Source organism: Diceros bicornis, chromosome 23 (genome assembly GCF_020826845.1).
Source record: "Diceros bicornis minor isolate mBicDic1 chromosome 23, mDicBic1.mat.cur, whole genome shotgun sequence".
In the NCBI taxonomy this organism is placed as follows: Eukaryota; Metazoa; Chordata; class Mammalia; order Perissodactyla; family Rhinocerotidae; genus Diceros; species Diceros bicornis.
Genome location: NC_080762.1, coordinates 6,706,963 through 6,731,830, shown reverse-complemented (window position 1 = coordinate 6,731,830; position 24,868 = coordinate 6,706,963). Strand labels below are relative to the sequence as shown.

The 24,868-nt window shown below is 38.8% G+C and overlaps 1 protein-coding gene across 6 annotated transcripts in view; it reads left to right on the top strand.

The window, feature by feature from the left end:
* The window catches only part of AKAP7 (A-kinase anchoring protein 7), a 146,607-nt gene that overhangs the window by 104,281 nt on the left and 17,458 nt on the right, over positions 1-24,868 (top strand). Inside the window, exons 1-2 of one of the 6 annotated variants that reach the window (XM_058566271.1) lie at positions 3,878-4,049; positions 6,427-6,495. The exons of 3 other annotated variants lie outside the window; for them this stretch is intronic. In XM_058566271.1, coding sequence (XP_058422254.1) covers positions 4,001-4,049; positions 6,427-6,495 — 118 coding nt within the window. In that variant the 5' untranslated portion in view covers positions 3,878-4,000. Of the gene's footprint in view, positions 1-3,877; positions 4,050-6,426; positions 6,496-24,868 lie in introns of those variants that run through there. 2 more of the 6 variants (XM_058566273.1, XM_058566272.1) reach the window with 2 other exon arrangements.

Here is a 24,868-nt window from a genome sequence, read left to right as displayed (position 1 = left end):
AATAATTGTTTGTCTTTTGGCACTCTGATGTCAACATAAAAAATTGAGATATCTTCCAAAACATAAATTGTCGAGCACTTCTTGAACTTACGTATATTTTCATTGAATCTGTGACATTTCTTGGCATAACAGTTTCCATAAGTATGCAACCTGCTGTATAATGAAATCCTGAAGTGTCTCTTTTGAGCTTAAAAGCATGTCTCCCAGGGGTCGGTTCCAGAATTTGGAGGAATAAAGTGATTTCCTCTCTCTTTACTCTTCATGATTTAATGTCCTCTTCCTCTTGACTCTTTTGAATAAAAGAACATTTACTTTTTCTTTTCTTTCTCATGTGTTTCCGTAAGTTGTCAAACTCAGCTTTCCTTTAACTAATGAATTAGAGGTCTCGGAAGAGTTGGTAGTCTGTAAAGGTTTATAGTCAGAATCTTACAGTGAGATTTATTCTTCATCAAGTCAGACTTTACAGCGAGGTTGCTCAGAAATCAAAATATATATGTGTGTTCAGTTGTAGGTAGAAAATAATGCCAACCAACGAAACAGAGAATAGCGTTTTTGTCATTGTTAAGGTTTATTTTTTCCCGTTAGAGACGGTAATCAGAGCTGATATTTCCAAGCACACGGAGAAGAGGCAGCTGCCACCCCCTCATCTCTTTTAGTTTTATTCCTGCCATTTTAACCATTATAATAAAAATCCAAACTACTGTAGCAGATGCTAATCATGATGTGTCTGTGGCCAGGCCTGTGAGAAAAGGAAACATGAAAAGGTTATGGTTTTACATTTATGAACGTGATATCATAACAGATATTTTTTCTCACTGAAGTTAACCTTACTTCTTTTTTTAATCTTCTTCTAGTTGTAGTAGATGTCTGTGTATTACTGAAAGGAATCTGTTAATCCCCCAATAAAGCCCCATAAAACCCCAGGGATTACTTGTGAATGGTTCAGGCTGCTCTTTTTCCTGGAAAATGAATGTTTTCAGGAGCCATTCTGGTATCTCTGTGCTCCCGATAGAGTCTCTCTCTTCGTGGCCTGGCAGGGAGCTCCAATAAGGGGTCTTTCTCTAGGTCCTTTGTTTTAAAATAGGATTATATTACTCTAGCGCCATTAATAAAGAGATTTGGTGACAAAACATGAGAAACCAAATCATTTTAAATATATTACCATAGAGCTTGGTTAAATAACCATTTTTCTGCACGTTATTCTGATACGGTAGTAAGCTATTTCATAAAGTATACACCTGATACCGCACACAAATTGTGTTTAATAATACAGAACTCTGGGATCAGACATTCAGGGTTTTTGCAGCTAGACAAATTGAGTTCAAATTCTGGTATTGTCACATACTGTCTGAGAGATTTTGGCCAAGTTACTTTTCTGAGCTTAAGTTTTTTCTTCTGTAAAATGGGAATGGTAATAGTACCTTCCTCCTAGAGCTGTGGTTGGGATTACATGAATGAACAAATGTAAACACTTAGCGAGGGCCTGGCGTAGAGCAAGTATCCAGTAAAGGTTAGTGTTTACTTACTCAGTTTACTACTGGATTGTTTTTGTGAGAGAGGAGAGGGTGAGGAGGGGCTTATGTCTTATACTATTCAAGTAAATTACTCACTGTTGTATTCCCAAGTGATTGGATAAAGGATGGCTCCTTTCTAGGTCCTTCTGAATTACCATTCCGATTTGAGGGGGAACGTGGAATGGCAGGGAAAAAAATCAAGTTTTTCCACCAGTATTCCTAATATATATATGGTTTGTTTTCTGAGTGAAAAAATCCAGACACATGAATGTCTCACTTATTTTGAGTTGAAAATTTATATATATGAAAACTCGTGTGAAACCTATAGAAATGAAATCACATTTGATTGTGTATTTAATGGATCATCTTTATTGAAAAAAATCAAAACTAAGCAATGTGAAGACTCTTCTTGGAAATCCGGGGCTAGGAGTGGCCATAAACCTACAGTATGAAATTACCGCCTTTCAGGGCTGAGCTAAACCGTAGTGATCATGACATCAGACTCCATCCCCTCCTTGAGGTGAAATGATGTGCTAATTATTGGCACAATTAAAAGCCAGTTTCAAAATTCCTGTCTTGAATTTCTCAATTGTTTTCTAATTTTTTATTATGGTTAATTTACTTTCAATGCTTATGAAAAAAAGTCTCTAACGTTATATAGCCCCCCTTAGATTGCAGAATATCCTGAGATAGAGACTGTTATGTAGCCAATGACACATTTTATATATTTTATTCTTAATTGCGCGTTTTCAGAAGTAGCGCCGACAGGGACTAATTAATAAAGTGAAGTTGGTAGTGAAGTTCATCACAGATTGTTATCCCTGGACTCTGCATTTGAGTGAGGGGCCTTTTTGCTTGGAGGCCACATGTGTAATATGGGCAGTAGCTCAGATGGCAGCTAGTGGGGCATGAAATGGGAAGAGGAGTTGCTGAGATCGCTAGCTACTGCTGGAAAGACTGAAATGCGTATAGACACAGTACGTGGACAACGTGTTCTCTTCTTCCCTTTCTCCCGAGCACTATCTACTTTGCAACAACAAATTAAAACTTTATAATGAACTTGCCTGATTTATAGATGAAGATAGCAGAACTCTGACAAAGAGGTCAAAGTTTCATAACTGTTAATATCTGACAGGCCTGGGACTCAGACTTCTGGCTTTCTGCTCCTGAAGGTTTTATCGCAACACCAATGTTGGCGATGGGGGAATGCCAGGAGTTACTCGTTTTCCTCAATGAAGAGCGTTCACGGCAAATGTTTCTTTCTTTAACACAAAAAGTAATGTTTAAGATAAAAAAAGTGGACAATTTTTATTCTTCCAAACTGCACACTCTGTTCAGACAATGCAAGTCGACATAGTGCCTTCAGAGCCACGGGAAGTTTTCACATCATACGGTGCCCTCTCCAGCCAACTCCTGGTCACTAGGTGTGTTTGCCTTGCTGGGGAGTAAAGTAAGGATTGGGGTGGGATTTCTGGTACTAAGAGTGGTCTTTCATTCCCCTAGTGTCATAAAGTAAGGCTGCTCCCTATACAAGAGATCAGATCTTGAACAATTACATGAAATCAGTTATCTCATGTCATGAAGTTCAAAATATATCATGTCTTGAAATTCGTTATTTTGCTGTCTGAATTTGCTTAACTCCCTTGTGGTTTCATTCAGAAAGACGCTCTTATTTCTGATCTTTTTCTCAGTGATGCTTCTAGATTTGGGGAATTATCTGGGCTATTGACCTATTTGATGCTATGACTTCAGAATTTATAGTATTGACTTCATGCTTTATAAGAGGAACAAGGCAGTGTTTTCTAAAACAGATATTTAGCTTTAAAAGATGCTGTAAAGTGCAGATCACACTTGATATTCTCCTCCCCACCTCTCCCTGTCAGTTCTAGGATTCATGCCGTTTGTTAGGTAGGTAGTGGTACTTCATACGTGTTATGTTTTCTGTGTTCTGCAGTGTCATTTTCCCTATACATGAAACAAACAAAGAAACAAAAACCTCCTGGGGATAAAGGAAAGCCCTTCCTCTTTAAAGAGCAGACAGAAAATATAGATTTTTTTCCTTTAAATTTCCCTGTGTAATGACTGTATTTGTCTGTAGGAGAAAGGACTCAGAGTGGTCTGATCTTGGTTACCTTTCTTAAAGACACACACAGATACCCACACAGCACACGTGGCACGTCTCTGAGGCCAAGAGCTCCCAGTTTTGTGAGAATTAGGGAGCATACGGCCACTTCCTTGGCTGCACGCCGGGCCCGGAGCAGTGGCGTGCCGGGCTGGAGGACGGGCTGGGAGGTGGAGCCTCCCTGCTCACTGCAGCGAGTTCCCTTCTCCCTTCTCCACGGCCGTGCATTGGCTGCTCACGCTCCAGGTGCTGCTCCTCGCAGTGGAGCAGGCAGGCTGTGCTCACAGACCGTGGGATAAACTGCGGCTTCTGTTTGGGGTGCCCCGGCAGAGCAACACCGGGAAGGGAAGACAGCGCCAGTGCCATGGGCCAGCTCTGCTGCTTTCCTTTCTCGAGAGATGAGGAAAAAATCAGTAAGTGTGATGTGGACTGTGCAGAATTCTAAGTGATGGACTATTTTGTGTGGCTGTCTTCTAGGGGTAGTTTTGTGTTTTTCTTATGGGAAAGAGAGCAGCTGTGATTTTTCATGTGCCTGTCTTAAAAGGGTTGGTAGGTGTGTAGTGAATAATTAACTATAAAAGTACTGTAACTCAATAAATAGGCTATGTTAGAAATACAAAATCCCGACAACTTATTTTTGATTTTCTTCTGTTGGTATTCTTACAGCTCATTTTTATCACACTATTTAGGGTCAGAGTTTAGAGTTTCTTTAAATCACGGCATACAATTTGATATATTGTGCAAGCTAGACTTCATTTTTCTTATCTGAAATCAGGATATTTTCAGAGCAATGCTCAATTATAACATATGGAGAAGTAAAGCTGGCTCTAAAATGACGTATATTATGCATTTGCAGATATTTTCCTGTGTCTTCTGCTTGGTTCTCCATAGAGGGGATTCAGGTGTAATTGTAAGACCATCCCAAACAGTGGTGCCGCTTTGCTTCCAGCAAAAACCTCAGTGAATATTTTCAAACAAACGGCAGGCAGGTTCCACATCTGCTTTTGGTCCAGAAAACAGAACTTAGGGCGATGACAGTCGCATTAAAATGTTTTCCTCACTGGCTTCTGTGCATTCACTTACATTTTAGCTCGGTTCAGTCCAGTCCCCACGTTTTCACTGGTGTGCTGAATAATTTGCCTTATGCTAGTTGCCCCCAAATATAGAATTTTTACTTCTTTTTCAATAAGATGTTTACAGTCATACTTACTAAGTTTGCAGCTACATTTCTGTCCCGTCAGTGTTTTATTTAAATAAATTTAAATAGATCTACAGAATCTCATGATATCTGCTTCACATCCTTAAAGGTCCACATCTGGCTTTTATTTCCTGCTGCTTGTTCCTCAGGAAATTAGCCAGGGACAGGTTTTAAAAAAAATTAACACATTTCCTATACCAGTTCACTTGGGAAATAAGCCAGTTTTTACAAGAAATTTTCTGAGAATGCTTTGGAGTAAACGTCGGGAGACTTGAGAGCTTTAGGTTGTTAACAAGAGCCAAAGAGCTGTGCTCTGAATTTGACTTGTGAAAATGATACTGAACAGTATGCGATGATCCTGATCTTAAAGGCTGAGATGACTTTACAACCAAATCGTTCACTTTCTAACAATAAGCATTGGCATTCATTTGGCAGCCTGAAACTTTTCAGATATTTGTCAGAATGATTTATCTGTAGTTCTGGAGGGTTTTGGTTGGTTGATTCATTCCTTGAGGACCATTCCTGTCTGAAAAACCTTGGTGTGGACAGATGTGGGACATTCTTTCCTTACCCGTCCGCACTTCCTAGTCCTCTGCTCCAGGTTTTCCCGGGATCACCTGCTTCTGTCTATTCTGTGCCTCCTCCTCCCTGTCAGTAAGCAGCAGTCTTCTGGGCTCTAACTGAAGAAGTCATTTCAACTCAGTGAGGAATTTGCTCTTCTCTGTCTTTCTTCTCTGGGATCATTGGGGTGCAAAGCCTTGTGTTTTACATACAGTGCTGCCTAATATTGATTGACAGGAAGTGGTATATACTACTTTTTGGGTTTACTTTCTCAAATTCCAAAATTTTAAAAAGAAAATGAAGACAGGACACTGAGTTTGAAGTGAAGTTCTAGTCCGGAAGTACCAGTTACGGTTGGAATCAAGGCACTCGTGCCCCCTTGCTCTCTCTCATTCACCCCCACTGGACCCCCGGTCTTCCCCATTCTCTCCCCATCATTCTTTCATCTCTTTGCTTTTATCGTTGCTTCACCATTTTTCTCCTCCTAGTCTGCTCCACACTCCATTCACATACCTCATCAGCTGTTTTCTGATGCTGAGTTCAATTTCTCTGCTACGGGATGGTCTAAAGAGAAGCTTCTCTGCCAGACGCTGCTGTGCCACTGGTAATACATGTCCAACAGCACTTAAAAAGCGGACTTGAAAAAAGTGGCAGAGAATTCATTAGCCAGCCTGCCTCAAGAAAGATGTGAATTAGCCCTCACTGTAGATATCCAGTCCGTAAGCTGTGTTGATAACATGTACAAGAATCCATAATAGACGTCTGGGTGAGGGTGACAGCATTTTTCTGATCTTGCTGCTGGATTGTGTGGTAACCTCCTGGGTCTTATTCATCCCTGTGGCCCCACCTCTGGGCCACGTGCTCACTGAGGACCTACGAGCGGCAGAGCACAAAAATGTAAATGCCTACACCCTTCTAATTCTGCTGTGAAAGGTAGTGGCCCTGGAATGTACCTCCTGAGGGTCACATTATGGAGAATTACAAGTTTGTGGTGAAGGTTTAAATGTGTGGATGTCATTCTCAAAACACAGGTGAGTTGGAAAGCCCGTCCTCTGCAGTCCTGCAGAAGTACAGAAAGGACATACCCAGCTGGCCAAGTGGTAAGAGTCCAGTGGCCCCCTCCCCACCCTCTGCTATTTTATTCTGCTTTTCCCGTTGGTGGTGGTGGTAGATAGAAAGGATTCTCATTTAATTGATTTATTAGTGCTACTATTTTAATCTATTGATAGCAAACTAATGATTTTTTAATCAGCTAGTTGTGCAGGGGCCTAAGTTTGTGTGGAAAGTTAACTGTGTCATAGCCAGAAATCTTGATAACACGGTGAATAACCACATGCAGCAGAACTCATCCTGGTTTATTTATCAGTTAACGCAGCACCAAACAGCTAGGCCTGTATTGTTTAAATCCCAGCAGTTGAACATTTTCTCAAAGCATATGTTTTTTTGCCACAAGAGTATACCGACAATAAATGCATTTTTCTTGAAGAGTAAGCTCTTTCTGTTGCTACACAGGAACATTTGTAACGTTAAACATTACCGTAGATATTGTAGGATTAACAATGTTGTATATATTCTCCTATGTAGTTTTTGCTGAATTCTGTATAACACTTATTTTCCTTGAATTACCTGATTTCTCAGAGTGAGCTTCCTGAAGGCAATGTCCATGAGCAGGAATGTTATTGCACAGGCTTGCTGACTGCTGCAGTTTATCTATCTTGTTAAGTAACTCTCAGAAGAAAACTTAATGATGAAATAGACACCTCTATAACTAATTAGAAAACGTTTCATTTGCTCGTTTCCTATTGCAGATTTTCCTATTTTGAAGTGCATTGCTTTTAGGTAGAATGAAATAGCTGAATCTCCAAGGATGAACCATACTGCCTCCTGAAATAGTCAGCTTCCTGTCACTGGAGGCATTCGAGCATAGGATGAGAAGCCACTCCTAGGGATGCTGGAGGGAGAATGGAATAGCTAGTGAATGGATACATTGACAGCTTGTTACTTCTAAACCTGATGTTCTGTGGTGCTGCAAATAAAATAGTGTTAGTATGTGTTTTAGAAAGACACATATTTTAATTTCAGGAGTATGTATTTTAACAATACACATGTATTTTACTTTTATATATGAAATATGTTTCAATATAGCCTTTTTGTGTGGGATGAGTTAGCAGGACCATTTATAGTATCCATTTCATAAACGTGAGTCAAATCCCAAGATAGTTTGTTTCTTATGATTTGGAATTTCATGGTATAACGTTAATATATAAATTGAGGTAAACAGTATTAATTTAATGTCTGGTGAATACTTATATTTTTGAACTTTAATTACCATGGTGGTTATTGTTCAGTTATACTCAGGGAAGTCTGTATTTAGATTTTCCAGTTCTCCAGAAGGCTTCCTAGAAATCCTATCGCCTTACACGTTGCTCTTCTTGTTTGTGCTTAGATACACCGACTTCGAGGCTATCTTCCGTGTGTGCTCTATCTCATTGCACAGACTTCAGGCACCCCGTGTGCAGCAGCCAGGTCGTATGCCTCTCTGAGTGGCACTAGACCCTAACATGGTGTCTTACCCGGAGGAAGCATGTTTTAAATGTTTGTTAGTGAAGAGAATGAAACACATTTCCTGTTAGGTTATGAGTATGGGAGAACTTCAGGATAAATCAGCCTATCAGGGGACAGAATTTGGAATGACTCTGGTTACTGTTGTAACCTATAAAGAACTTTGGTTACTAAATGTACTAGAGAAACTTTTTAACAGGTTTTCACTTAGATGCTACAGAATGGGCGCCAGGAAATGTGTGATGGGGAACCTCCCATCAGTGGACAGTAGCATTCATTTTCCTTCCTTGCCTGTAGAGATGTGTTTGTACACAGGGGACAGAGCGTGACCTGGCTCTGCTGCTGCCTACTGAAAACAAATGGCCCATCCTGTGGCGGGCAGTTTTTACTGTAGAAAGAGCACAGGACTGGAGGTAGGGAGACCTGGACCATAAACCCGGCTCTGCCACCAACATCCTGCCTGACACTGGGAAGCTGCTGACATCTCTGAGCCCAATTCTTCATATTTAAGAAGTGGGGGTGAACTACCCCCCCCATGATCTTGCAAGTTTGTTCGTTTTTTCCCCCATTTGTCTCTTAGAGCTAGTAGTCTGGGAAATAAATATTAGAGATATGATTTAGTTCCTTCTTCTTCCCCCCTACTCCTTCTCCTCCTCCTCTTTTTCCTTTTCTTCTTTTTAATTTATTGAATGTGTACTGTGTGCCAGGTACTATGCTAGGATCACTTGGAAAACAGCTTATGAAATGAAAGTATTAGAAAATAAATTCTTCCCAACTGTCCCATTTAAGAGAGGAAGTGGCTGAAAGCCAGTAGTTTGAGGGAGTTCTTAGTTACAGTCCTTCGGGGGTCCTGTGGGCCCAAGAGCAGGTAGGAGGCTGGGACCCCAAACAGCTCGTTATCCGCTGCCCCCCCCCGTTATGAAACTCTGAAGCACAGTAAGGTCAGTGGTGCTCTGTGTAACCTGAGACTACATTTTGCACAAGATTTCAGTGGGTAATATTGTGGTAGCAGCAGTAATGTGCAATATAAAACATTTAACTAGAGTCACTAAAGATTAGATTTTTGCTTTCTTCAGCAATGTGTACCCAAGAGGTTTGTGACTCTAAAATGAAGGATAGGAACATGAAAGCAAATGCTAATGGTTACTATTCCTATCTTACCTCCCTGGGCCCCTTTGTTAATTCATAGGTTATATGGTAACTGAATTTCCTTTTGTTGCTGTTCTCAGACCTTTTTAGAGTTTGCCTGGATTCTATGATCAAATGTTGAATAACTGTCATTGGGAGTAGCAAGACTGTAGAATTTTCCCCAGCCGCTTGTCCCTGGTTGCTCTGAGCTCCATCCAGATGCCCTGTCAGGCAAGTGATGTGAGCTATCCCTGTGTCTTCTTTCTTGGGGGCCATCTGAAAAAGGAATGGGGAAGCTGATGTACATAAAGGTTTTGGCCAATAAAAGAAAGCTTTGTATATTACCCCTTCCTGGGTCATTTACATTTTTACAAGACTAAATTATCCCAAGTGTTCTTGGGAAGTATTGGTAGTAAAATAGTAAATTAAGCAGCAGTATTGACTTAGTTCAAAATAGTCTCTAATGGAGGAATTTCAGGCAACTAGTAAAACTCTTTCAGGGCATCTGATAAATCACTTCCTAAAGATAATTGCCTTCTGTTTAATTAAGTTGGCACTGCCTCATATGTAGGTCTTGGAGCTTTCATCTGCAAACTTCTGATACCCACAGTAAAGAAACTCAAAAGAGCTCCAAAACTCTCAGTGCTGAAAGCAGGGGATTTTGGAGGCAGATAGACTCAGCTTGCGTCTTTAGTTCTGATATTTGCTATGTAACTTCTCTAAGCCTCTATACCCTCATCTTGAATCACTACTTATTGTGAGAATTAAATAAGCTACTGTCTATAAAATGCCTGACACTGTGGTTTGCATATAATAGACCCAGTAAATATAATTTCTCTGTAACAAATGAAAGTGTGCTGTGTAACTGTAGTCACCTTAGAAGTCAGCTTGGCAGAACTATGGTTTTGTTTCTATCATGCCCGGGAGGGGAGAAAAGGGACTTAGAATTTCAGACCTTGAATTGTTGAGTAGACTTATAAGATTTATCTGTGTAGCATCCTTTCATTTCATAGACATCCTCTACTTCCCTTTGGGGTTCTCTCTTTCATGACGCCTTGCTTCCCTGCCCTAGGAGAGACCTGTGGTCCAAGCAGAGTTAACCAGAGTCTTCCCTAAGATTTGTAGAGGGTCTGTCTTTGGATTTTGAGTGGAAAGGATGTAAGCATAAGATTGCTGGTTGGTAGGGAGTGAGGGAGAGTCTTCCTGACGGTGAAGCCAGCACAGAAGAAACAGGCCAGAGAAAGAGAAAGAAAGAGACAGTCCTGATGATATTGTTTGAGCCTCTGAGTTCAGCCATGGCTAAGACCTTCTCCATTACACGAAGCAGTAAATCCTCCCCTTTTTCTTTGCTTAAACTTCCTTGAGTTAAGTGTTTGTCACCTGCAACCCAAAGGCTTCAGATACTATTCTAGAGGACACTCTGTGTGCGTAAGAGTAGACCTATTCTGGAACAGATATTTCCAAACCTAGTGAAGAAGTGAAACTGTCTGGTTTCTTCTGAACCTTCATGTTCCATTTTAGTGGCAGTGAAATTGAGGCTTAAGTGAGAGCTGTTATATAGAGTAATTCAGTTCACTTCAACTAGTATTGTTGAGCATATCACATCTGGAAAGTTCTGAGCACATCACATTTGGAAAGTTATAGAAGATACCTTGATGATACATGGTCCCTGTTGTTGGAGGATTTCTTTTTAATTTACATGACTTTTTAAAAAGAAATGTGTTGGATCCCAATGCTTATTATGCCCTGAGCAGAAAAAGCCAAGATAGAAGATCTTGATGCTCTCAGTCTCACAAGTGAAGCCACACCCCTTCCATACCAGGGAAGTTACATAGCTAAGTCAGCTAAGTCCAGTGAGAGCGAGTTAATTACCACCAGAGTGGAAGTTACCTTGAGGTCGTATCACAGGCAGTGGTTACAGCTTGACATGGTCAGACAGAGTGTCTACAACAGACATTTTAGCAAATAAAGTTTCCTATAGCAGACATTTATAATGTTACAGGTACAAGTTAACAGACCTTAGAACTATTAAAACCAACCTTTCCATTGTATAGTAAAGTTCTTTGCCCTTAGCAGCCATAGGCAAAAACTGAATGCTATGATGAAAATATGAAGAATAAGTATAATCTTAAAGTCTATGCTAACTAGGATATAAATGACATTAATTTTACTAAAGGCTGAATCAAAGATATTTGAGGCTTATAATTTTCTCTTTCTACACACTGCTCCCAGAAATTATACATTTAGTCAAGGACATTTGTAAACCTAAGAAATACATACAGAAAAATTATAGCGCCAGGGAGAAAGCAATGTAAGAACTGGATGCTTGGAGTAGATGGAGAAAGAGTTTCACATTCCCAAGAGAGATGGAGCTCAGGCAGTTGGTAAGCTGATGAGAGAGGGAAGAAGGAATCTGATGTGAAAGGGTGATCCACCTTTTTTACAAGTCTCAGCAGCCCCTCCCCTGCTGCTCCTGACTTTGTGGTTAGATAGCTGGTGTTGGCATTTGCCATGTACATGACATCAAGTTTCAATTTTATGTCTCACATCTGACTGTTAGAGCAAAAATAAAATTCACACTTTCTAAGCATTTAAAATATTCAGCTAAAGTTAGCTGTGAAGCTCAGCTTTTCAGAGTTTTGATTGATGTTTATGATAGCTAATAAACTGGCAAGCAGATGATCTGTTAATCTAAGACTTTCTATCTAGATCTGTAGAAGTCAGACCTTATTTAGAATTCTGATGAGTGGGAGTGTGTCCTGGAAAAGGAGGCCAGGATGGAGAGGAGCCTGGAAACCACATCACAAGAGGAAGGCTGAAGGACTCCAGCTGCCTAGCTAGGAGGAGAGAAGGCAGATGAATTAGTTGTCTTAAAATATTTGGAGGATTCTTTAATGTGGAAGGGAATGAAGAATTATTCTCTCTGGCTCTGGGGGCAGAATTAGGACAGTGGGTGTTCGCTTTAACACATTTTCTTTTGGTGATTTCAGAAGCCAAATGGTAAAGGTACATTAAGCTCAGTAGTATTCTAATTATGTTTACAATAACTCTTGTTTTAAATAATGAAAATATTGAAATGGAGTCCTAAAATACAGAGAAGTTATCATAGTCAAATTTTGCATTAATAATTCTTAATACCTTGTCTAAAAGAGGATATTTTCAGGCAGAGATTTCAAACTGTGTTAAGCCACCAAACTCTTTCTTTAAATGGAAGACCAAAATTTTTATGAAAAAAAGTGTATGCGTCTTTATTATTTCTTATTTTATAATGACAATTAAATGACTATTTTAAATTAGGACCTTTAGAATCAACAAACTTGCTTTGAAATAGAAACATAATATACAACTTAGGGCTCTTGTCTAGGTACATTGTTGTATTACCTATGCACCATATAAAATGTTGATTATTGAACTTAGTAGTAACAGGTGGCATTTGGTATCAGTAGGTCCTAGAGCTACCAAGCTAAGGTGTATTGCCTATTGTATGAGTGTCTTTTATAATAAAGTTTTAATGAAAATATTTTTCCAAATTTAGATATATTTTAAATTAATTTTCTCTAATATGGGTATAGTAAATTTAAGATAAAAATTCATTGCGATGCTAGTGTGTACCCACTGCTGTGTACTGTGTGAAGATACACTGCTGTGTACTGTGTACTGTGTGAAGATTATACTTAATCTTCAATGTAAAATTAGATATATAGATTTTTAGGTTTTATGGAACCTAAAAATGTATATGTAAAACTATATGAAATTTAAATATTAAATTAAAACAAATTGTTTTATGGGGAAGTAAGTTCATGAAATATGCAGTTTTTCTAAAAAAATCAGCCTCCTAGCTGCTCCTAACTTTGTACCCTTTGCTTTTGTCATTCATGTCTTTTTTTTTTTTTTTTTTTGTGAGGAGGATCGGCCCTAAGCTAACATCTGCCAATCCTCCTCTTTTTGCTGAGGAAGACTGGCCCTGGGCTAACATCCATGCCCATCTTCCTCCACTTTATATGGGATGCCGCCACAGCATGGCCTGACAAGCCATGCATCGGTGCGCACCCGGGATCCGAACTGGCGGACCACAGGCCGCTGCAGCGGAGCGCGCGCACCCAACTGCTTGCGCCACAGGGCTGGCCCCATTCGTGTCTTTTTTTTAAAGCAAAATTTGTTCTTTATTTTATCTGGTATTGTTAATCAAAATAATATTAAATTTCCACAGCTTCAAATGCACTTTTATATTTAATTATTCTTTATAAAAAATGTTTATTCTAAAATCATTAAAATTAAAAAATTCATTCAATATATATATTCTTAAGTTTTATTTTCTAAGTATTTTTCTCTTGGTAATAGCAAAATTCAAAGTACGTGTATTAAAATCATACGTCCCACCTAATATTATTTCATATGTACGCATTTTATTTTATTTTTAAAGTTTTTTTATTGAGGTAACATTGATTTATAATATTATATAAATTTCAGGTGTACATCATTATATTTCGATTTCTCTGGGGATTACATCATGCTCACCACCCAAAGACTAATTACCATCCATCACCATACACATGTCATTCATGTCTTAATCCTCTGTGAAAACAACATTGTGGGGGAAAAATACAGAAATAGTTTGTGTCAGTTACGATCCAGCCAAGAAAATAGGAGTTACACCAGTTATTTTATTTTATTTTATTTTTTTATACCAGTTACTTTAACAGAGAGAATTTAACATAGGGAATTAGTTAAACAAGTTTTGGGAGAATAAAGAGTGGAAAGGCAATACCGAGAAAAACAAAGGTCGTAACCTTCAGGCTGGGGTAGCTGGGGGGAAGGGCCCCATGGAGCCAAGACTCAGACCTTTGAGGAGGAGTTGCTGTCTCGAGGACGAGGCCCAGACACAGAGAAGGGACGTGTGAAGCCGGGATTTGCCCTCTAAGGATGGCACGCTGGCCAGTTTTGCTGTTATCTCTGAGGGAATGTAATGAGGCTGCTTCCAGGAGTGAGGAAAACCTGAAAACTGGAACCAGCTGTGCTGGAACCATGGCAGTCGCCAGGGGGACTAGCCATAGCGGGGGCAGCAGGGACGGGAACAAGGGGCAGATACCCAAGGGAAGTTCCTCTGCCGTTGTGCGGCTGCGCAGTGTCCCTCTGGAGCCCCTTCTTGGAAGAACCTGACAGGGCTCTAGCAGGCAAAGGAGAGAATCTCGTTTGCTGAGTCCCGGCTCCAATATCATAAAGCTGAATAAGGAAGGCTGGGTTCGTAGCTGAGAAACAATAGTTTAATAACTGGTGTGCAGTTGTTGGCTATGTTTTAACAATATCTTTTTTGTTTTTCATTGTTCCAAGGTAAGTGTTTAGTTTATGTGTATTTGTGGTCCTGATTTCTTTTGGGACAAAAATAATAACCACAGTAAATAATGGTGTATAGAATTCCACAAATTTTTATAGATTATATAGAAATGTAAATATTTCAAAAGAAATACAGTTTAAAAAAATAGGTATGCTACAGTAATTCAAACTAATTGTTTATAACATGTTTCTAAGGAAAACCCTTACCCAGATCAATTTAACAAACTTGAACAAATTATTTTAAACTAATTCATAAACAGTTTATGAAAATTCTTTAAAAACAATTTATTATTTTAAAGTTTGTTAAGTATATGTTCTGCAGTCTTATTTATGGTATGATTTTTTGGTGAATATTTCTCTTTTTTTCCCAGGTTTTATTGAGATATAATTGATATAATTTTGGTGAATATTTCTTTAAAGGAGTTCTCTCCGAAATTAATGATGTTCATTGTCAGTGTATGATATAGGGACAGGTGAGGTATGATATAGGGACAGGTGAGGTATGATATAGGGACAGGGGAGTTAAACCTGCAGCCAGGTGGAGATGCACGTTTGGGAAGGATGAGCTGAGCTCTCGTGTCTTCTGGAATTAAAGGGAACCAAAGGTGCAGATGCCAAGAGGCCAAGGCAGTGGTGGAGTGTTCTGAAAAGTCAGAGGAGTTCCTAAAAGGACCTGGGAACCAGCCAGAGCAGAAATAGCAAAGGGCAGTGAAAAGAGTCCAGACAGTGAGAAGACAGATGCTGAAGTCACATATATCAAGGCAAATTTATTCTTTTTTTATTAAAAGGGAGAGTTTACTGGCTCACGTGTGCAAGCAGTGAGATGGGTAGAGTTGACCTTGAGACTGACTTACAGGCATTGTCAGCCCTCCATCTCTCCTCTCAGCTTCTGTGTTCTCACCCTCTCAGGCTTTACTCAGTGCTGGGGATACGACTTCTAGCAGCTCTGGGGAGCATTTTTACTGCTCAACGTTCAAGTAGGATGAATTTCTCTCACCTAATTCCCATATATAAAATCTAAGGGAAGGTACAGATTGCTAACTACCCAACCCTGGAGTGTACTGTACATATCAAAGACATTGTAATTTACGTGTTATGGCATAAAGTACCTTTATATACTAACAAGAGCAGTGTATTATGAAAAATTTGCAAGAGATAGAAGTGAAGTGTCTTGAGGAAGGGGCACTTTAAAAAAATTTACATGGGGCACCATATGGACCAGTGGTAGCTCTGGTGGACCAGCAGCCCCACTGGAGCCACATAGAATGTGAGCAGTTATCTGAAGGGGAGAAGCGAAGTAGATCCTTTTACCAAAAAGGGTGGATGGTAGGTGAGGACGGGATTTGGGACCAACCATTATAAAGTGGATATGGCCTGGAGCCCCTGGGGGTGGTCAGCAATGGAGTAATCACTGATCCTAAAGAACCATGATTTGCTCTTGACAAGGAGAACCACCATATGTCCCCTCTCACTCTGAATATTGGGAAGCTCAGAATCCAGTTCATGCCTCTCATGATCTGCACTTCTGTGATCTATTTTTCCCTCTATTCTTTACTTGCTATTATAGTTTGTCTTTTCTTGGTCCCGATTTTTACATTTTAATTATAGTGCACCTTTTACCGCAATTTTTTTTTGCCATTAATTATCTCAGATCTTTTTGGGATTGGACAATGGATGGGTGAATGGATGGAAAGAAGCACTGTGACTAAAAGTATGTAATGGCTCTACTAGGAAGACAGTTGCGAAGCTGGGGCTATGAAGGATTGTGACATTTACCACATGTGCATAACACACGTTCTGAAGTAGATATGTTCCTGGAAAGTTGCACATAAACTAAACTTGATGTGACTATTTTTATCAGTTGTGGTTTTCAAATATAGAAAATCACGATTTTCAATGCCTCACATTTCAGTTTGGTGCATCTAGAAACCTAAAACCATCTGTATCTCACTGTTTGAGCTGCGATCTGTTCCTGTCTGCTGGAAGGCCTTCTGCAAGATTACCTAGCAATAGCTCTTCTCTGTACCTAGGAAGGAACATCATTTAGTTACAAAAGAATGTAAATGCAAGCTATCTAGAACAGTGCATAAATTTCTCGTTTGCAGTTATTCCAACATCGTTTCAAGAAACATATTGTGTAAAGTGAATAGCTTGCCCATATCATGTTTCCTTCCAGAGATGTATAGCAGGGAGCTGATAAACAAATAGCTTTGTCACCTTATAAATTGAAAGAGGATCATAGTATCCCTTTCATTTAAATCAAAACAGTAATAACAGTAGTTAATTTTATTGAATACTTACTGTAAGTGGAGCTCTGTGCTAAGTGCTTTGTATTATTATCTTATTTAATTGTCACAACAGCCCTATGGTATAGAACTATTGTTGTCCTTGGTTTACAAATAAAGAAAGTGAGCCTTAGAGGGAGTAAGCAAATTTCACAGGGATACAGAGCTAGCGAATGGATGAGCTAGGATTCTAGTTCCGGTATTCTGACTCGATAACTTAACAGGAAGCATTATATTTTCTGGTTGGAAGTCTCATTTTAGAGCTAAAAATATCATAGACCGTATGGTAGAAATAGATTTCTAATGGCCAGATATAGAGCAGCATCGCGGTGTAATGGCACAAGTGTGATTTGTCATCCCAACTTTGTCATTTTTTAGTTGTGTAGACTTGGGCAAGTCTCTTGGCTTTTCTGACCTTGGTTTCTCATAGGTAAAAGAGTGATAATAATAGTGAGCTTTTGATTTAAATGGGTGAAAAAAAAGCCAGGCACATAATAGGCACTTAATATTAGGTAGGCTTATTATTATGAAAAAGATCCATAAATATAATTATTACAACTAAATAAAGTACTGTTATGTTGTTTGTGTTATGAACATGCCGTAAGCGTGCAGAGTCTTGGGACTCGATATGTAGGATGCTGGGTCTTAGAAGAAGCTGGAGATAAAGGACAGTGGCTCCTCAGCCTGTAAAGCTCCTGGGAAGAGACTCTAAGGAGCTGCCGTGGGGATGGGCTCTGCTTTTATTCTTGAGACAGAAAGGGTGGACACTATGGGGGACAAGACTGGGATCATCTCTGTTCTCCTTCTGACATCTGTTCGATGCCCTGCTTTCCCCGGGGACATCAGGCTTGCCTTTAGCGCAGCCGGGAGAGGGAGCCCAGCGTGACAGTGATTGCTGTTTGTCTACCCTCTTACCACGTGTGCGCGTTTCTTACCGATACCTGAAATTCCTTTGACTGGGAGCAGTTCTTCCATGTTTAGAGATCAAGAGCTTGAGACGCAAGCATCAAATCCTCAAGAAATGAATTTACCTTTACATACCACCAGTGTATTACTCAACAAGTTTAAATACTAGTTTAATTTCCTAGAGTAAGAATTTACCAAAGACAACTTTAAAACCATTTGATTTTTGTCTGAATGCTTTTTGGAATCCTCTAGTGAACTGATAGTCTTAGGTCATTGAGAAAAATATATCCTAAGTTACTTTCTTCAGTCGTTCTTCCTGAGGCTAAAGCAATAAATTTATGAGTTCACCAAGCTTCAGTTTTTTTTTTCTTTTAAATGTAATGAGACCATGTTTAATGAACACAAGTTGGTAGCACAGGCAAGAGCTGCAGTGCTTGGGGGTGGGGAGGTGACATCGCCCCCAGCTCCTCTCCCCTCTCTAGGGACTCACGCTGTCCCCCTAGGAGCTGCTCCACAGCCCCGTGGGGACAGCAGAGCAGGGTGACAGGCCCCATTTTACAGTTGGGAAAACTGAGTTCCAGTGTTTGGAACTCAATGCTTGAATGTGTGCTCGGTTCCTTTATTCATTTTTATTATGTGCCCAGAATGGCCAAGGATGACCTTAAATTATCAGTTTTCACTTGATTTTATTTTACTGATTAATTCTCTTATCTTCATGTTTTCTTTAGCATCGCTCGTTCTCTACTTGGCTCTTTAGTGTTGCTTTTATAATACCCAGTAGGCTCTGTCTGTAGATTATTCGTATTCACAAGCAAAATACATGAACAATTTGTTCTGTGCACCTGGATGTCCATTGTCAGACTTTAAAAATTAGGTTTTGGAAGCCATCAAAGAAAACAAATGGTGGCATTTTAACCCATGTTATGTGTCGGCCAGTTGAATAACTAGAGTGAAGGTTTTGTGGTGTAAAACCCATTCTACACGCTCAACCAAAAAAGGATTGGTTTAGGATTAGAGAGCTGAGTTAAAGAGAGCTACGTTTGAATAATTTTTTAAAATATTTCTTTCACCCTGTGATTTTTAAAGTATTTATGATGCTCTTGATCACATTGTAGTTACGCTTGTATTTTAGTCCCTCTCACCAAGCTTAGTGACTGGCTATTTGCATGGAACCTAAAACAAAATGAAGCAAAATCGCTAGTTAGTGGCATAGCTGATGTTTTCCTATAAAATAAGGGGAATGTTCTGAGGCCCAGGCTTATATTTTTAAACATTAGCAGTGTTCCGAAAATCTGATTTTCTTTAACCTTATACCTCATGGGTTGAAATAAGCAATTCCTTGAAGACAAGCCTTAATAATTTATGTATATCTCAGAACCTGGAAGTGTAATTTGATCATAGTAGGTGCTCTAGAAATAAGTGATGTGCAGACTCCTCAGCGTGTCACACAGGAGCCTTCATAGTCTCCCCCGGCACACATTTCCAGCCTCCTCATCCTCCTGCCCTCCCACCTCGTAAGTCACTTTACACGAGACCAAGTTCTCCAGTCACCCAAACAAGCAGGCTGGTCTTACCTCCCTGCCATACCATTCAACCCTCGCCTGCCCGAGAAACACTTACTCATTTTACAAAAGCCAGGTCCAGCATCACCTCCTGCACGAAACTTTCTTTTGACATTTCCCCCTGGATAGAATTGACCACTCTTTACTTTGTGTACCCACTCTATATTGTACGTCTTTCCTTCAGAGCATTCATGATCTCTTATTCATTAACACATATTTCTACCTCTACCAAGTTGCGGGAGTCCTGAAGGCAGGGCCATGTTGGATTCATTTATGTATTCATGGCAACAATACTTACCACAATTAGAGGATGCTCAGGGAACGTGCATGGAAGGAAAGAAGGAAGAAAGGAAGGGGTTGTACTGCGTTAATCAGTATCCGCTATTTACTCTAAACATTTCAATCTGAAAATGAAAGCTTCCAAATTTTTCTGTTTTCCAATCAACCAATCATTAAATTCTGTGTTATTTCTCACATGTGTACCCCCGTTTCCTCCGGAGAAGTGTGTTCCAGAGAGCTGTGGAGCATCTGCTGGGGGTGGGTGTCCTGGATGAATAAATCCTCTTGATTTCAAGAGGGAGCTACAGATTCCTATCACCTCTACTATGTGACCTTAAACAATTGATGTAACCTCTTGCACCTCATTGTTCTCACTTGTAATATGGGAGAAATAACAGCTCTTTTACCTCATAAGTTTTCTGTGAGATCCAAATGAGGTAATGTTTCTGAAAGCACTTTGAAAAGCGAGAAGCATTATCTAAACGAATGCAAGGAAGTATTCTTGTTATTGCCATTAGTGACCTGCACCGTGGGGATTTCCTCAGCCTGTGGAACCTTCTGATCTGGGTGTGGCCTGGTGATATCTACAATTATGATTTATTTCGCCAGATTAGATTGATGGCAACATTTATGCTGCTGATCTGCCTTGGTGAACACTGCTTTCAGAACAGGAAAGTGACCTTTATTTCTGCTTGAATCAACTCCTAGCCTAGAATATCAGCCTAGAAAGAAAAGTGTATATTATTGTAAGCAGGTATGTTGGCCAAACAAATGAAAATTAATTCCAGATAGTTGTGCTTTTAAATTTTATGTAAAACTCTCTTAAAATAGATGATAATAAATTACTTGAACGTAATAATTTTAAGATTCTAAGCAATGTTCATTTTCCAGCCTCCTTGTTTTCCTGCCAGACAAGAACATGATTACTTGAAAATTTATTTTGACATATTTGAAACTGTATTTCTTCTTTGTCATAGAGTAATTTTTCAACAATAACCATACTTCTGTTGATACTCCTTTAGACCAGGACTTGTGTCTAGAATGTCTGCTTGTTTTATCACTGCTCAAAATTGCACCTCTCAATCAGCTTTGCACAAAATGACATATACAGTCCTGAGCAAACAGTCAGGGATCCTGAGAACTCGTCACATTCCAACCGGAACAAATATAGGAATCAAAATCCAGGGAGGAAACACCCATGGTTTCTATATAAGAGAGAGCGGTTTATGATATGGAACAGGAGAGGGGAGCCTGTAAACAACAGAAGACAAAACAAATGAGCAAAACAAGCCGCGTGAGCACTGTGCCCTTGAAATCAATGTCAGCAACAGAGTGATGATGATCACTTGTCAGTCAGAGTACTGGGTACCAATTTAGTTGTCACTCTTTGAGCAGATGGGAGCAAACGATACATGTCTGATACGCTGACGGGGAGAATTAAAACCGTTTGGGTCTCATTCATGCTCAGAAACCACCCCAGTCTATTTCACTGGAAATTATTTTTCAGATTTTGATATTGAGCACAAGAGAAAAATATGATTCAGAAGGAAAGCAACTGAGGAGCTGAGGCCTGCAGCTGGGAGAGATTGCAGATATTACATTTGAGATGTGTATCTTAGAACAGAGAGCGGAGCCGAGAAAGTCATCCTCATTACCAGCTCCATGCCAATTGTAGCGAGTGACAGGCACTCATCCATTCAGCAAGTCCACAAGTTGACCCCAATAGATCCCTTCATGGTCCCTCATCACGGGGAAGAAATTGTTCTCATTAGTATTTTTTTAAATTGAGGTATAATTTACATACAGTAAAATTCACTTCCTTAAATGCACAGTGCTGTGAGTTTTAATCAACAGATGGAGTCATACAACCACCACCACAATCAAGATTGTGAACAGTTCCATTATCCCCAAATCCTCTCATGTCCCTTTACAGTCAACCCCTGCCCTCATCCCCAGCCCTGGCAACCACTGGTCTGTTTACAGTACTGATGGTTTTATTTACCTTGTCTAGAATGTCATATAAATGAAATTGACAGTATGCAGCCTTTGACTCTGGCTTCTTTCACATAGCATAATGCACGTTAGATCCATCTGTACCATTGCGTCTATCAGTATTCATTCGTTTGTGTTGCTGAAGACTATCCATTGTGTGGATAGTCTTATTGAGTCATTCACCAGTTGAAGGATATTTGGGTTGTTTCTAGTTTGGGGCAGTTATGAATAAAGCTACTGCAAACATTCATGTATAGGTTTTTGTGTGAGCATATGCTTTCATTTCACTTGTTTTCAGTTCTAGCTGGAAGTAAGATTGCTGGGTTGCATGGTAAGAATATGGCCAACTTTCATAAGAAAAGCTTTTGTAAGAAATTTCCAAACTCTCTTTATAAACTAGCTATACCATTTTTGCATTGTCACCAGAAACAGGAGTTCCAGTTGCTTCGTACCCCCACCAACACTTGATATTGTCAATCTTTTAATCTTTTTAATTTTAATTTTAGTGGGTAGCAGTATCTCATTATGACTTTAATTTGCATTTTTCTGATGGCTAATAGTGTTGATTTTAATTTTAGTGAGTAGCAGTATCTCATTATGACTTTAATTTGCATTTTTCTGATGGCTAATAGTGTTGATTTTAATTTTAGTGAGTAGCAGTATCTCATTATGACTTTAATTTGCATTTTTCTGATGGCTAATAGTGTTGAGTACATTTTCACGTGTTTGTTAGCCATCTGTACTTTTGTAAAGTAACTTCAATTCTTTTGGCCATTTTTTGTTTGGTTGTTTGTGTTGTTAAGTTGTGACCGTTTTTTTTGTATTCTGGATATACATCCTTTAACAGATATGTTTTGCAAATATTTTCTCCCACTTTGTAGTTTGCTGTTTTTTTCCTTAACAGTATCTTAAGAAGAGCAAAAGTGTTACATTTTGATGAAGTCTAATTTATCATTTTTCTTCTAGACTGTGCTTTTGGTGTCTGATTTAAGAAAGCTTTGCCTAATCCAAGGTCACTAAGAAGTTCTATGTTTTCTTCTAGACACTTTTACTTTTAGCTCTTATATTAGATCTATGATCCATTTTGAGTTAATTTTCATATATGGTGTGAGATAAGGGTCGAGGTTCTTTTTTTCCTATGGCTATACTGTTGTCCTAGCACCATTTCTTAAAAAGATTCTTCTTTCTCTGTTGAATTGTCTTGGCACCTTTGTTGAAAATCAATTGGCCATATGTTTGTGAGTCTGTTTCTGGATTTTATGTTTTGTTTCATTGATCTGTATGTCTATCTTTATGCCAATATCACTGTGTTTCTATTTCCATAGCTTCATAGTAAGTCTTGAATTCAGGTGGTATAAGTCTTCTAACTTTGTTCTTTTTAAAAAAATTGTTTTGGCTGTTCTATTTCCTTTACATTTTTATATACATTTTAAAATTAGCTTGTCAATTTCTATGAAAAAGCCTGATGGGGTTTTGATTGATATAGTTTTGCATCTATAGAGAAATTAAGGGAAAATTGACATCTTAATATTGAGTCTCTCGATCAATGAGTATGGTTTATCTTTGTTTATTTAGTTCTTCTTTAATTTGTCTCAGGAAGTTTTGTAGTTGTCAGTATATAGGTCTTACATACATTTTGTTGAATTGTCCCTAAGTATTTCACATTTTGTGCTATTAAAAGTGATATTTAAAAAAATTTTTCAATTTTTAGTTGTTTATGGCTAGTGTATAGAAATACAGTTGACGCTTTAAAATTTAGTCCTTGGGCCAGCCCGGTGGCTTAGCTGTTAAGTGCATGTGCTCTGCTACTGGCAGCCCAGGTTCGGATCCCAGGCGCGCACCGAGGCACCGATTCTCCGGCCATGCTGAGGCCGCGTCCCACATACAGCAGCTAGAAGGATGTGCAACTATGACATACAACTATCTACTGGGGCTTTGAGGAAAAAAAAAAAAAAAAGGAGGAGGATTGGCAATAGATGTTAACTCAGAGCCAGTCTTCCTCAGCAAAAAGAGGAGGATTAGCATGGATGTTGGCTCAGGACTGATCTTCCTCACACATACACACAAAAAATTTAGTCCTTGTATCCTGTGACCTTGCTAAATACATTTTTGTAGATTTTTTAGGATTTCTAGATAGACAATCATGTCTTCTGTGAATAAAGACAATTTTACTCCTTCTTTGTCAATCAAGAGGCTTTTTATTCTTTTTCTTGCCTAATTGCATTGGCTAGGACTTGTAGTACAATGCTGAGTAGTGCTCGTGAGAGCAGATATCTTTATCTTTTTCCTGACCTTAGGGGAATATCGTTCAGTCTTTTACCAGTAAGTGTGATATTAGCCGTAGATTTTCATAGATGCTCTTTCAGCCTGAGGATGTTCCCTTCTATTTTTAGTTTGCTAAGAGTGTTTATCATGAATGGGTATCAAATTTTGTCAAATTCTTTTTCTGAATGTATAGATGATCATATTTGCTTATTTAGTCTGTTAGTATGGTAAATTACACTGACTGATTTTCAAATTTTAACTCAATCTTGCATTTCTGGAATAAACTCCTCTTAGTTATGATGTATTATCCTCTTTATATATTGCTATATTTGATATGGTAATATTTTCTTAAAGGTTTTTGTGTCTCTCTTCATGAGAGATATTGGTCTGTAGTTTTAGTTTTTCACAATGTCTGTTTGGTTTAGGTATCACCAAATGAACCGGGAAGTGTTCCCTTTTCAATTTTCTGGAAGACTTTGTGAATTGGTAAATTTTCTTCCTAAAATACTCAGTAGAGTTTACTAACAGTGAAACTATCTGGGCTACTTTGTTGCAAGATTTTTAACTACGATTTCACTTTCTTTAATAGATATAGGACTATTCATGTTATCTATTTCTTCTTGAATACAGTTGAGTAGTTTGTATCTTTTAAGGAATTTTTTCATTTCATCTAGTTTGTTGCATCTCTTGACATGAAATTGTTCATAATATTTCCTTATTATCCTCATAATGTCTGTACAATTGATGGTGATGTTCCCTCTTCCATTCCTGATATTGGTAATGTATATCTTCCATTATTTGTTCCTGATCAGTCTGGATAGAGATTTATCAATTTTATTGATTTTTTTTCCAAAGAACTAGCCTGTGGTTTTTTCTGTTATCTGTTTTCCATTTCATTTTGCTATTATCTTTATTATTTGCTCCTTTCTGCTTCCCTTGGGGTTAATTTCTCCTCTTATGTTCTTAATGTGGCAGGTTTGATAACTGACTTGAGACCTTTCTTATTTTCTGATATAAGCATTTAATGGTATAAATTTCCCTGTGAGTATAGCCTTAGCTGTATTCCACAAATTTGATATGCTGTGTTTTAATTTTCATTCAGTTCTAAATATTTTCTAATTTCCCTTTTATTTCTTCTAAAGTGGTTTAGACAATTTTAT